This window comes from Microcaecilia unicolor, chromosome 10 (genome assembly GCF_901765095.1).
Source record: "Microcaecilia unicolor chromosome 10, aMicUni1.1, whole genome shotgun sequence".
Lineage (NCBI taxonomy): Eukaryota > Metazoa > Chordata > Amphibia > Gymnophiona > Siphonopidae > Microcaecilia > Microcaecilia unicolor.
This window is the reverse complement of record NC_044040.1, coordinates 208,768,841-208,782,295: the sequence shown is the minus strand read 5'-3', so window position 1 is coordinate 208,782,295 and position 13,455 is coordinate 208,768,841. Positions and strand designations below refer to the sequence as shown.

At 45.7% G+C, this 13,455-nt stretch overlaps 1 protein-coding gene across 6 annotated transcripts in view; it reads right to left on the bottom strand.

Annotated features, from left to right (window-relative positions):
- Nucleotides 1–13,455, bottom strand: part of ATP13A3 (ATPase 13A3) — a 131,386-nt gene that overhangs the window by 40,956 nt on the left and 76,975 nt on the right. For all 6 annotated transcript variants that reach the window (XM_030215583.1, XM_030215581.1, XM_030215587.1 and 3 more), the window contains 4 exons: nt 10,705–10,880; nt 8,673–8,792; nt 8,481–8,560; nt 5,540–5,582 (listed from right to left, as the gene is read on the bottom strand). In XM_030215583.1, the coding sequence (XP_030071443.1) occupies nt 5,540–5,582; nt 8,481–8,560; nt 8,673–8,792; nt 10,705–10,880 (419 nt within the window). The remainder of the gene's footprint in view (nt 1–5,539; nt 5,583–8,480; nt 8,561–8,672; nt 8,793–10,704; nt 10,881–13,455) is intronic.

The window sequence follows — 13,455 nt, the reverse complement described above, 5'->3', positions numbered from 1 at the left end:
ACCACATCTGGCTGGGAAGCCAGGGAAGCACCCTTCAGGCGGCCCCTGAAGCAAGCCAGAGCCGCTACCTGGACCTTAAGGGAACTGAGCGACAGGCCTTTGTCCAGACCTTCTTGCAGGAACGCCAACACTGAAGAAATTGGAGCAGTGAAGGGAGAAAGTGAGCCTGCATCACACCACGCTGCAAAGATACGCCAAACCCTGGCGTAAGCAGTAGAAGTAGAGCGTTTCCTCGCTCTCAGCATAGTGGCGATGACCTTGTCTGAGAAGCCCTTCTTCCTCAGACGCTGCCGCTCAATAGCCAGGCCGTAAGACCAAAGGGGGAGGGATCCTCCATCACCACGGGACCCTGATGTAACAGGCCCTGCTCCACTGGCAGCCGCAGAGGATCGTCGATTGAGAGCCTGATCAAGTCCGCATACCAGGGACGTCTGGGCCAATCCGGACCCACCAGGATTATCCTGCCGGGATGTCTTGCCACCCGGTCTAGGACCCTGCCCAACATGGGCCAGGGTGGGAACACATAGAGAAGCTCTTGTGTCGGCCATTGTTGGAGAAGAGCATCTACTCCCAGGGATCGAGGGTCCCGTCCTCTGCTGAAGAAGCGCGGCACTTGGCAATTGGCCGATGACGCCATCAGATCTAGGCTCGGCTGGCCCCAGCGCTTCGTGATGTCCAAGAACGCCTGAGCAGATAGCTGCCACTCTCCGGGCTCCAAGGTATGGCGACTGAGAAAGTCCGCCTTGACATTCATGACTCCGGCAATGTGGGCCGCTGACAGCTGTTCCAGGTTCGCTTCCGCCCACTGGCATAGACTCATAGCCTCCTTGGCTAGAGGGGCGCTCTTGGTACCTCCCTGGCGGTTGACATAGGCCACAGCCGTGGCATTGTCCGACAGTACCCGTACAGGCTTCAGCACCAGTACCGGGATGAACTCCAAAAGCGCCAACCGAATGGCTCTGAGTTCCAGGAGGTTGATAGACCACTTCGCCTCTGCAGGAGACCAGAGCCCCTGCGCTGTCCTTCCCAAGCAGTGGGCTCCCCAGCCCGACAATGAGGCGTCCGTCGTGACGACAATCCACTCTGGGGTCACCAGAGGCATTCCTGCAGACAACTTGTCTGCCTGCATCCACCAGCTCAGCGCCTTGCGCACTGCTGGATCCAAGGGAAGACGCACCGCATAATCCTCCGACATCGGAGTCCAGCGCTGCAGCAGAGAGTGTTGTAGTGGTCTCATATGAGCCCTGGCCCAGGGCACTACTTCCATCGTGGCCGTCATAGAGCCCAACAGCTGCACATAGTCCCAAGCCCGAAGAGGAGAGGCTACCAGGAACTGGTCCACCTGAGCCTGAAGTTTGACAATCCGATTGTCTGGCAGGAACACTCTGCCCACTTGGGTGTCGAATCGAACTCCCAGATACTCCAGGGACTGAGTCGGGCGCAGCTGGCTCTTCTCCCAGTTGATGATCCATCCCAGGGAGCTCAAAAGAGCAACTACCCGGTCCACAGCTTTGCCGCACTCTGCATAAGAGGGGGCTCGGATCAACCAGTCGTCCAGATAAGGATGGACTTGTACTCCTTCCTTTCGCAGGAAGGCCGCTATGACCACCATTACTTTGGAAAAGGTCCGCGGAGCAGTAGCCAACCCGAACGGGAGGGCTCTGAACTGGAAGTGTCGGCCCAGGACTGCAAAACGCAGAAAGCGTTGATGAGGAGGCCAGATGGGAATATGCAGGTACGCTTCCTTGATGTCCAAGGAAGCCAGGTACTCCCCTGCCTTCACTGCCGCTATAACAGAGCGGAGAGTCTCCATGCGAAAGTGCCGCACTTTCAAGGCCCGATTGACCCCTTTGAGGTCGAGGATAGGCCGGACAGAACCTCCTTTCTTTGGTACCACAAAGTAAATGGAGTAACGCCCCTTGCCAAGCTGACTTTCTGGCACCGGAACGACCGCACCCAGGCGGATCAGATTGTCCAAAGTCTGCTGCACTGCCACAGCTTTGACCGGAGACTTGCAGGGAGAGAGTACAAACCCGTCTCTTAAGGGTCGGCAGAACTCTAGCTTGTAGCCGTCTCTGATGACTTCCAGCACCCAAGCGTCTGAAGTTATTGTGGTCCACTCGCCCAGAAACGAGGACAGCCGTCCTCCAATCTGCACTGGGGCGTGGACCAAGACCCCGTCATTGGGTACGAGACCCTGGGGGAGGACCGGAGGGAGCACCTCCGGGACGGCGGTCTCTGCGAAAGGAACGCTGCTTGGGGGAGAAATGCCTCTTAAAGGAAGAGGGGGCAGAAGAACCCGACCTGCCCGGGCGGTACCGACGGGCTTCCTGAAACCGTCCTCTGGAGGTACCGGGACGAGCACTAGCCCGAGCCCTGACCTCTGGTAACTTCTTGCCCTTAGATGTGCCGAGATCGGTCACGATTTTGTCCAGCTCGACCCCAAAGAGCAGCTTGCCTTTAAAAGGCAACCTAGCCAGGCGGGATTTAGAGGCGTGGTCAGCAGACCAATGTTTCAGCCAAAGCCACCGCCGCGCAGAGACTGTCTGAGCCATGCCTTTAGCTGAGGCTCTCAAGACATCATACAGCAAGTCTGCCACATAGGCTAAGCCCGATTCCAGGGCTGGCCAATCATCCCTCAAGGAATGATCCGAGGGGGAAGCCCGCTGCACCATAGTCAGGCACGCCCTGGCCACATAGGAGCCGCAAACTGAGGCCTGCAAACTTAAAGCAGCCGCCTCAAAGGACGACCTTAAGGCCGCCTCCAATCTCCTGTCTTGGGCGTCCTTTAGGGCCGTGCCACCTTCCACCGGCAATGCCGTTTTCTTAGTCACCGCAGTGATTAAAGAATCCACGGTAGGCCACAGATAGGCCTCACGTTCACTCACAGCCAAAGGATAGAGGCGGGACATAGCCCTAGCCACTTTAAGGCTCGCTTCTGGGACATCCCATTGAGCCGAAATTAAGGTGTGCATGGCATCATGCACGTGGAAGGTTCTAGGCGGGCGCTTCGTCCCCAGCATAATGGCAGAGCCAACAGGGGCTGAGGGAGAGACTTCCTCCGGAGAGGAAATCTTCAAAGTGTCCATGGCCTGTAACAACAGGTTGGGCAAATCCTCTGGGCGAAAAAGCCGCGCTGCAGAGGGGTCATCCGCTCCATCCGAGCGTGGATCCGTCTCCTCCAAGGAATCCGCAAAGGACCGTTGGGAGACCTCAGACACGCTGCCCTCATCTACATCGGAGGAGACAAATTCCTCCAAGGCCTGGGAATCAACCCGAGGGCGTTTACCTCTGGGAACCTCAACCTCTTTACCAGACGAGGGAGCGGGGGCAGCGTTGTGCATGAGGAAGGCCTGATGCAGCAGCAAAACAAACTCGGGGGAGAAACCCCCCAGACTGTGCACTTCCGCAGCCTGGGCAACAGCCCTAGGCGCACTCTCAACCGGCGCTCGCAACAGCGGGGGAGAGGCCTGCTGCGCATCCAAAATGGCGTCCGGCGCGAAACTCCGCGAAGGAGCCGCGCGGGAAGAACGGCTCTTAACTTTAGCCGCTTCTGTGCCGTCGCCCAAATTAAGGGCGTTCATGGCATTAATGTCTCCAACCTCAAGGGCGGCCCAAGAAGAAGCCGTCCGAGCCGCGTGGCCGGCCAAAATGGCGGAGGCGAGGAGCGGGGGATGGGCGTTTATGGCGGGAAAAACCGCCACGCCGGAGGAAGGACCGGGACATTCATCGGTCACGAAACTGCCACCCAACAAGGGCGAATCAGGCTTTAAGACCCCCGCATCCCCTCTAGAAGCGCTCAAGCGACCCGGGGAGCGACCCTTTGCGCCCTCGCCCTCCGACGCCATGTGCCACGAGGAGAAGAATCGGGGAACCCCCGCCCGCTATAAAAAGGTAAAATTACCTGCTGTCCGCTCCGAGTTGTAACGACCTGGTGTCCCAGTGAGTAGCTGCAATAGACGCTTAAATAAACGTCGAAATAAACGCCTTTAAAGACGTTTAAAATTTTTTTTTTTTTTTTTTTTTTTAACGGAGCCAGCGGGAGGGGGGAGAAAAGGAGGGACCTGGCACCACCAGGTTTGCACTTGCTCAAAAGAGCCCTCAACCCCAGGCACTCAACAAAACCTAAAAATTAGGCTTGGAGGCCTAGCCAGAGCTGCTGCTGCTGTGTGTGACCACCACCTGCTGAGATAGAGAACATACTGGGGAGTTTCCGGCAGCACATGACCACATATAGGGAGGCAAAAGTTTGCTCTCTATCTCCACCTGCTGGTAGATGGACACAACCCACCAGTCTATGGATTGATCAGCTTGATGATATGGAATTTGAATTTTCAAACCTATGCTTTTTTTTTTTTTTTAAGGGAAAAATGTGCAAATATGTACAGGTACTTTGCAGACAGTTTTCAATGGGAAAGTATATTCATCCTTTCCCTCTGAAAACTGATAAAAAGCCCGTAAATAAAAATACCAGAGCACTATATAGCTGTGCAGGAGTTAAACTGCCCCACACATGTAAAATTACAATAATGGCAGGGACGTATATGGAAGAAGGGGGTGAGGAGGTGCAGACCTCACTTGTGAAAGTGGAAAAGGAGGAGCTGTTATCAAATGGGAGGTATGGCAATTTGTGCTTGTGATTTGTAATGTTGCCTTAAGGCACTCTTTCCCTTTCATGGTAATTTCCCTGTTTAGCCACCAGGTGGTATCTGTCCTCTGCACTATAGCTGTAGCAGAGGTTTGTTTTCCTTTTAAAGCTAAAAAGAAAACAAACCTTCCCCCAAAGAAAAGAGGAAAACCTCTGAGGGGAACACTAACCTGTAATGCCATTGGTCAAACACCCTTAGGGCCAATGTGCTATACCCTGATTTGCCCTGAAGCCCAAGATCTAGCTGGAATCCTCCAGTCTCAGAGTGGAGGGGGTAGACCGCTGCACTGAGACCCAGTTCAAATCCTTTGAGCAGTTACTTTTCCTGATCTCCTCAGGTATTACCTTAAGTGTTTAGTTAGCTTTAAAACAGAATCCTTGCCACTTTACCTGTTACTGTTTAAAACTTTTACTGTTCTATTTTCTTGTGATAATAAACCTATTAGTTTGTTAGCTCTGTTGTCCTGGACTGACTTAAGAATCCTGGCAGTTTGTGTTCTCGGTCTGAGAGTGTTTTCTGGGAAGTGTGAGACCCTAGGATGTGGCCCCCATGTCCCTAGAAACCACTGGGAAAATAAAGTGGGTGGGAGAGTTGCCCAGAGACCAGCGGGACCCAGCAGGCAGGTGAAGGGTATACCAGTGTAGGCATATGTACATAAGTGCAAGCAGGCCTGGGCAGTGCTGAGTAGGACCCTCCAGGCGACCACAGGATTAACCCAAGGTGGGTGCTAGAAGTAGCGCTCAAGCATTACATGACAGGAGGCAGTGGCAATAGATGAAGGGGGTTCGGGGGGGGGGGGGGAGGAAGAGATGTATTGTTTCAGTACAAAGTGCTAAACTCTCCCCTTATGGCACTAAACAGATTTCTCAGAAAAGAAATGCAAAACTTACCCCACAATCATTTGCACCATCTCCACACATTCCAACATAATAACTATAAAACATAAAAATAAGTTTCAACAATTCTCATTCCTCAAATGTTTCCCAATACATTCCTTGGATTCTGTTCCCTTAATAACTGCTTTTATATAAAAATCAATATGTAACCTATCTACAGCAATTTCACAAAATAATTTTATACTTGTAAAGCTAGTTGTTGAAGATTAAATATTTAAAACTTGTCTGCAGAAATTTACAATGGCTAAACAGAAGTTGAAGACTCCTAAAATTCCACCATCAACACCAACAAAAGGAATGTTTAAAAAAAAACAACCCCACACATATTCACCCAGATTACAAAAGCCCAAACATTTCAAGATCTAGGTTCAACACATGATCCCTGGACAATTTTGATCATCAGTGTTGAAGAGGGTCATGCTGTCTCCCTGTATAACTGCATAGGTGTGTTTTCCATGACAAGCATCCACTAGTCATTTGCAGAGACACAAAACTGGCATTAGCAGCAATAATTTTGGAAATTATTTTCATCCAAAATTCTAGACATTGTGGTCATATTTAATGATGACAACCAGCATCAATGGAGGTAGTCCAAGGAAGGAGGAGCCTCCAGAGTAATCACAGTTTATTGAAGGACCTGACTTGGCTAAGTTCTGGCTACAGCCTGCATCAGGGGTCATCATGATCTCAAAAGATCAAAAAGGACAGCAATCACGTGGTGTTAGTGGGGTATTGGTCCTTCAATAAATTTGGAAGTGTGATTACTCTAGTGGCTCCTTCCTTAAGACTACCTCTGCTTGTGCTAGTTGTTTACATTATTGTGGAGATTTTCCTCTCTCTATCTCTCTCTCTCTTCTGCATATTTAATGATGACCCCGGTGTACCAACCATGTATTTTCCGCACTCCCACTCTGGTTGCTGACTGAGTTCAATCGGCCATCTCCTGAGTTTGCAAATTCCACCACACTGCACACAATGAGCATGCTCAAGAGCTGATAAGAAGCTATGCCGTAGATAAGCATAACATTCTGAAACACTTTCTTCCCAAAAGGCCCCCAAGGTCCTCACCTGCCTCCCCAGAGGTATCAAGGAGTGAGTCTTCATACTCTTGTCACTTAAGAGTGAATTTGACCACCGTGGAACAATGCAGAAGCTGGAGCTTCTCGAATCCCTTCCGGACTCTGTACATATAGAGTCAACTTTTTGTTTACTGTACAAAAAGGTGTGTGTAAGGGGGGGGGGGGGGGGGAGTCTTTCACATCTCCATCTGTACCAGCTTCATCTATGCAGACTGTCACAGGCTCCTTTGGGAGGAATCATCAAGCTGGAGGATGTCTAATGTGTCTGCCCCAGGCTCATCCTCAGTCTTCAACTCAAATGGGATGGACTTGACCATCTCCCTCACAAAATCAAAGAATGAGAGCTCCTCTAGGGAAGACTTCTGTCTTTCATATGGTAAGGAGAGGTCTGAGGGAAGACCAAGGGACCCATCCTCTGAGAAGACCTCTGGGTGCTTCCTCAGACACCCAGGAGTGCTCAGATGTACTCCCCTGGAGACATATGAGTCACTGCCTGCCTCAAACAACTGACCTAAATGAAGACAAACTACTTCACATTACTTCTCATGATGCAAACTGAAGGAGGACCTGAAGACAAGTCTGTATTGCTACATGGAATAAATAAGACTGACAAGGTACCACATAGTGGGAGTATTCCTGTGCGTGCTCCGTTGGAATGATATTACCGTCACATAAAAATATAATCATCCTGCTTGTACTCAGAGAATAACATTTTCCAGCACTGGTTTTATTTCTATGAAACTCACTTCCACATGAAACTAGGCTACTGGCACATATTTTAGTTTTTCTGAACCAGACCAAAGCCTGATTTTCAGACAAGTTTTTGACAATACCTAAAGACTTAGGCGTTTGAGTAAGTGGCTGGTGGGTTTTGGGTGTTGTGAGTAGAGATAATGACATTTTGTATGTAATATTGTTGCTCTGTTGATTGTCGCTTTGAGGTCATAGCATCTGCTAAATTTAATAAATGAAATTAAATGAATAAAGGTGATGACATCTCCTTGATGACTTTGGGGGTCTTTTACTAAGCCGCAGTAGAAATCAGCCAGTGGTACACGCCAAGATGCCCACAGGAATATAATGGGCATCTCTGTGTTTATTGCCAGCTGATTTCTACCACAAGCTAAAAATGCTACCGTGGCTTAGTAAAAGACCCCCTTTGGTTTTAAGCTATTAGGTTTTATTTTTGATCATTATGGTTTAAATGTTGAAAGTAGATCACTTTGTATTGTATGAATTTCATAAGGCAGTATATACAATTTTATAAATAAAGCCTATTTTAACAAGTAAAGTTCTACTTTACCTTTCAAATGGGTCTGTAATTAGAATTATTATGACTGAATAAAACCCACCCGTGATATATGGAATGGTTTCCTATCAGAACCAATGTTACATGGTTAAAAGAACAGTGGAACTGGACCACTGGACCAGCCAGCTGCCATTCCTGCCTAATCCTAGTTCTTTCCACTAATGAAATAAAACATATTTCTGCAACATTTTTAATCAGTAAGGTTATTTGCCCTAGTGGAGGAGTAGCCTAGTGGATAGTGCAGTGGACTTTGAACCTGGGGAACTGGGTTCAATTCCCACTGCAGCTCCTCGTGACTCTGGGCAAGTCACTTAACCCTCCATTGCCCTAGGTACAAATAAGTACCTGTATATACTATGTAAACCTCGTTGAATGTAATTGGAAAACCCACAGAAAGGCAGTTTATCAAGTCCCATTCCCTTTCCATATAAAGTTTTGAAAGAATGACTGGCACTATTTTTTCTTATAAGATATTTGTAGGTCAATTCAGTACATGGATAATACAGCCACATATCATCTTGAAAATTTCAAGTAATAAAATACTTACTCCACAGTTTGCAAAGCTTCAACAAGCTGAGTTTTTTGATCAGGTGCCATGCGGGCAAACACAGTACCATGCAGCATCAGCTAGAAAAATAGCACATTTCTTAGTAATATCATTCACAATGTCAAATAGTTTAGAATCAGCAACTTAATTATTAAGAATAATAATATACGAGTATCGCACAAGATTACAAACCTTGGGAACCAAGTCTGGAAAATGTTCCAGGATCACAGCAAAGGACTTGCCATTCATTGCAAAATGATACTTCATCTGATGTTCTTCTAGACTTTCATTCACTAATTTGGATGGGATATCCTACATAAATAAATATGTCCAAAACCATTAGATATACTCCAAGGAATTATGCACCAAAAATTTGAAATTATGCAAAAGCAACCACCTTTTTTTAAATATAAAATATTTAACAACAATATTTCAACATTCACAGAAACATGAATAGGTACTTTAATACATTCTAAACGAAAAGGAATACTTCTGGAAGCAAATAGGCATATACCCTGTTCAATTTCTACATGCAGTCACAAAACACACATCCACCATATACATACATATACGTGGTTGAAATGAAAATTTTGCATTCAACGGTCCCATCACAATAACACAATAATAAAACCTTATGCTGGACTGAGTGCAGATTTGGTAGAAAACCAATTTTAAGTAGCATAGAATAAAGGTTCCTTTTAATAAAACCTTTGTGTGTTTATTATTTCTCTGCAGTAGCTCCTTTCTCTTTCCCCATCAGCTTGCTGCCTCTCCCTAGTCTGTGTATTGGCTGTTCTTCTCTCATCCTCTCTCCAACATGCTTTTTCCTCCTTCCCCAGCTCATCCCCTTCAATATTCTGTCCCTCAGCTCACACCACGTCCCTTCACAAACTGTCTCAGCTCATTTCCCCAGCCAATGCATTCCCTTACAGCAACCGAACTACTGCAAGAAAACAAAACCCGACTTGAATCTGAAATCCAAGCACAGAGACAACTAGTTGGCTTCATTTTACTGAATCATAGTCTATTTATATAAACCATGCTCATGTACTAAGAATGGTAGTATATTCAATTTTGCAACAAATAGCTGTAAACTTGCTCACAAGGAGCAGTCCGTAAGCAGTCAGGGATTGCTCATCCCAGTCCAAGTTCATTTTACTTATAGGCAGCTCTGTGAGTGCTTAGAATTTAAGCTTACAGCATGTCATTAGAACTTTTTTAAAATAATGCTACTTCCTTTAGTTTGTATTATTTGGGGGAGGCTGAAACTTCTGCCTAGCAAAGCAATACTGCAGAGTCTGCAGAAGCAGAGCTATCTCTTAGTAGAACAGGCTTTCTTTCCCCTTTATCTCTTTCATATATCAGTCATCATCTTCCTGCTATCTATATCAGATGCAACATGCATCAATGAGTTTCTTCTTAAGTCCTCATAATAAGTCTTATCAAACAACCTTGAAAAATTAAGAGCCTCTAATCTTTCTTGGTCATGTCAAAATAGCTTTGTTGACATGTCGAGCAGGGCACGTCACTCACAGGAATCCAGTTGCCGCAGGCCAAACTGATGTCAACACCCTGTACTGCACTCATCATTCTGCACTACAGACCACCACTTGCTCAAATTCTTTAAATGATCACAGGTAGCACTGAGCTCTTTCAGCTCTTATAAAATTAGGTCACACCTAAAAGTATGTGCAGTGCAAGTAGATATGTATTTGTAGAGTAGGAATGCTGAGAACAGAAGTCTGGGCAGCGTGGACAGAGTGACAATTTGCTCTAAAATATGCCTATATTTTATGTGCTAACATTTAGAACTGCTATCAAACAAGTGTAAATATCTGCATCGCTAAAACAGGGATGATTTCTGTAGACTTTGTGCTAGTATTTTATAAAGACACAAAGGTGCCCGTCATAAAATAGGTGACTTCCTGCCAATTAATCTAATCACCCTCCACGTGCCTTTGTATATTTGCTGAGGGATTATGAACCCTTATTCTAGAATAAAATTACCACATTCAGATACAATAGACAGCTGTTTGGAAGATAATTTCACGTTACATTCACTGAACAGCAGACATACACACTCTAATCCGTTTTTATCACTTACTCTTACAGTACATAAAAGTTTGAACTCTGCTGCCTGCTACATAGAAGGAAATCTTTAGGAGGATTTATTTCCAATGCTAAAAGCTGCTCATGCAAAAGAAGTCCAGTGGCTAACAAATACCTCTGAATGGATGGAAAGTAAATTGTTGTGTCTGGTAAGTGGATCCGCATAATGCCAGTTTATTTTGGCAGCGTGCCCATCCTTAGGAGGTAAAGCTTCAGCGATAATGACCTTGTGCTGAGGTAAAATCATTCCAGAGTCTCGAGCCACAGAGATAGCAGTTAACATATTATCACCTATTAAAGAGGAAGTGAGTTAAACTAAAAATAGCAAACAAAAAAAAAAAAATATATATATATATATATATATATCAAAATATATATTAGCACAAGCAAAATGACTACTGAGAAATTATTTGTCTCTTTTTCTTTTCAACTAAAGTCCTCTCAGCTTACTTGAATTTTGGAGTAGCCACCTAGTGGTTAGTGCAGCAGACTTTGAACATGGGGAACAGGGTTCCATTCCCACTGCAGCTCCCCATGACTCTGGGCAAGTCACTTAACTTTCCAATGCCCCAAGTACAAATAAGTATATACTATATACCTGTATACACTATGTAAACCACTTTGAATGTAGGTGCAAAAACCACAGAAAGGCAGTATATCAAGTCCCATTCCCTTTCCCCTTAGTAAAACACATTTCTGTATGAAATGCATTGGGCTTGCAAGCTACATACACAGACTAAAAGTACCCACCCCCAACCTAAATGGTATAATATACATAACATAACAGTAGCCATACTGGGTCAGACCAATGGTCCATCTAGCCCAGTATCCTGTTTTTCAAACAGTGGCCAAACCAGGTCACAAGTACCTGGTAGAAACCTAAATCGTGGCAGCACTCCATACTACAAATCCCAGGGCAAGCAGTTGCTTCCCACGTCTGTCTCAATAGCAGACTATGGACTTTTCCTCCAGGAATTTGTCCAACCTCTTTTAAACCCAGATACACTAACCACTGTTTGTTTTTATATAGAAGAATACTGCTTGCAATTGTGCTACTGACTTAACTGTGTTTCAGCTTAAGAGAAACAGCCACATTTGGGTAAAAAGAGGGACAGAGACTGCCCTGAATTAAATATGTTCTGTAAAATGTGATACTGATTAACTGACTTTGAAGTGTGAAAGGAAAGGGGATGTGATTTGATATACCGTCTTCCAGTGGTTACAATCAAAGCGGTTTACATATTGTCTATTCTTTGTACTCTTTGCAATATATTTTTTTTTAAATTGTGTATTTTCTTAACTTTCTGTAAGCCACATTGTGCCTGCACGAGTTGGAAAATGTGGGATACAAATGAACCATAAATAAATAAATATACAGGTACTTATTGTGTACCTGAGACAATGGAGATTTAAATGAATTGCCCAGAGTCACAAGGAACTGCAGTGGGAATTGAACCTGGTTCCCCTAGTTCTCGAGCTGCAGCACTAACCATTAGGCTACTCCTCCACACAGGATATATAAAGATAAAGCAGCACCATAACTACATCACATTTGATTGCTATTTGTATAAGAGACAAAGCTACCATTTCCTTCTCTCAGACTGTCTGAACATTTATTTCAACTTCAGTCGCTAAAAAATGTAAACTGTTCAGTGACTCCTAAGCTACACAAATAGGGAGACACGTTAATGAGGTTTTTTATTTTTTATTTTTTTTTGGGGGGGGGGCGGGAGTCTATAAAGGGTGCTGCCAAGTCTTCTGTGTTGCACTGGAGTTTGCTACTGACACACAACCTGTCAAGCACAGCAAAATGTGAAGCTTCACGGCACATCTGTCTCTCTGAGGTTTACCACTACTAAACATTTTTAACATGCTTCTAGGCATGTGCAACAATTCAGGGAGAGGAGTAGCAGCCTAGCGGTTAATGTAGTGGCCCAATTCCCACTGCAGCTCTTGCAACTCTGGGCAACTCACTTAACCCTCCCATTGCCCCAAGTACAAAATAAGTATCTGAATATGTAAACTGATTTGATTGTAACTACAGAAAGGCAGTATATCAAATCCCATCCAAAGGCTACCCATGGTCCATGGAGGTTTTCGTTTTTTTCATAAAAGTCACCTAGGGTGCCTGAAACAATGCCACATTTCTCAAATTTATAGTATTCTCTCAATGAAAGATGATTAATTCACAGCTCATGTTGAGTATCCTTTTTCCTGAACTGGGGCAGGCGAATACAATTCTTACATATAATGGCAGACAACTTACAGGATACTTAAAGGGGCATGTTCGATACGACGTCTAAGTCCAACTTTGAACGTTTTGCAATAAACGCCCAAAATCTGAATAGCAAAGAAGGTCATTTTCAAAAAAGAAAAATGTCTATCTTTTGTTTTCGAAAAAAGAAGGTTCTGTGTTTGCATGTTTTATTTTTTGGTCCATTTTCGAAAGAAAAAGAAAAGAAAATTGTCCAAGTGCAAAACGAACAAAATCAAGCCATTGGGATGTAGGAGGAGCCAGCATTTTTAGTACACTGGTCCCCCTGACATCCCAGAAAAGCAATAGGGCACCCTAGGGGGCACCTGCAGTGGACTTCATCAAATGCTCCCAGGTACACGTCTGACCATTGCTCCCTTACCTTGTCTGCTGAGCCCCCCAAAACCAATTACCACCAACTGTACACCACTACCGTAGCCCTTAGGGGTGAAGGGGGCACCTATATGTGGGTTCAGTGGGTTTCTGGTGCGTTTTGGAGGGCTCACAGTTTCCTCCACAAGTGTAACAGGTAGGGGGAGGTAGAAGCCTGGGTCTACCTGTCTGCAGTGCACTGCACCCACCACTAGACTACTCCAGGGACCTGCATGCTGT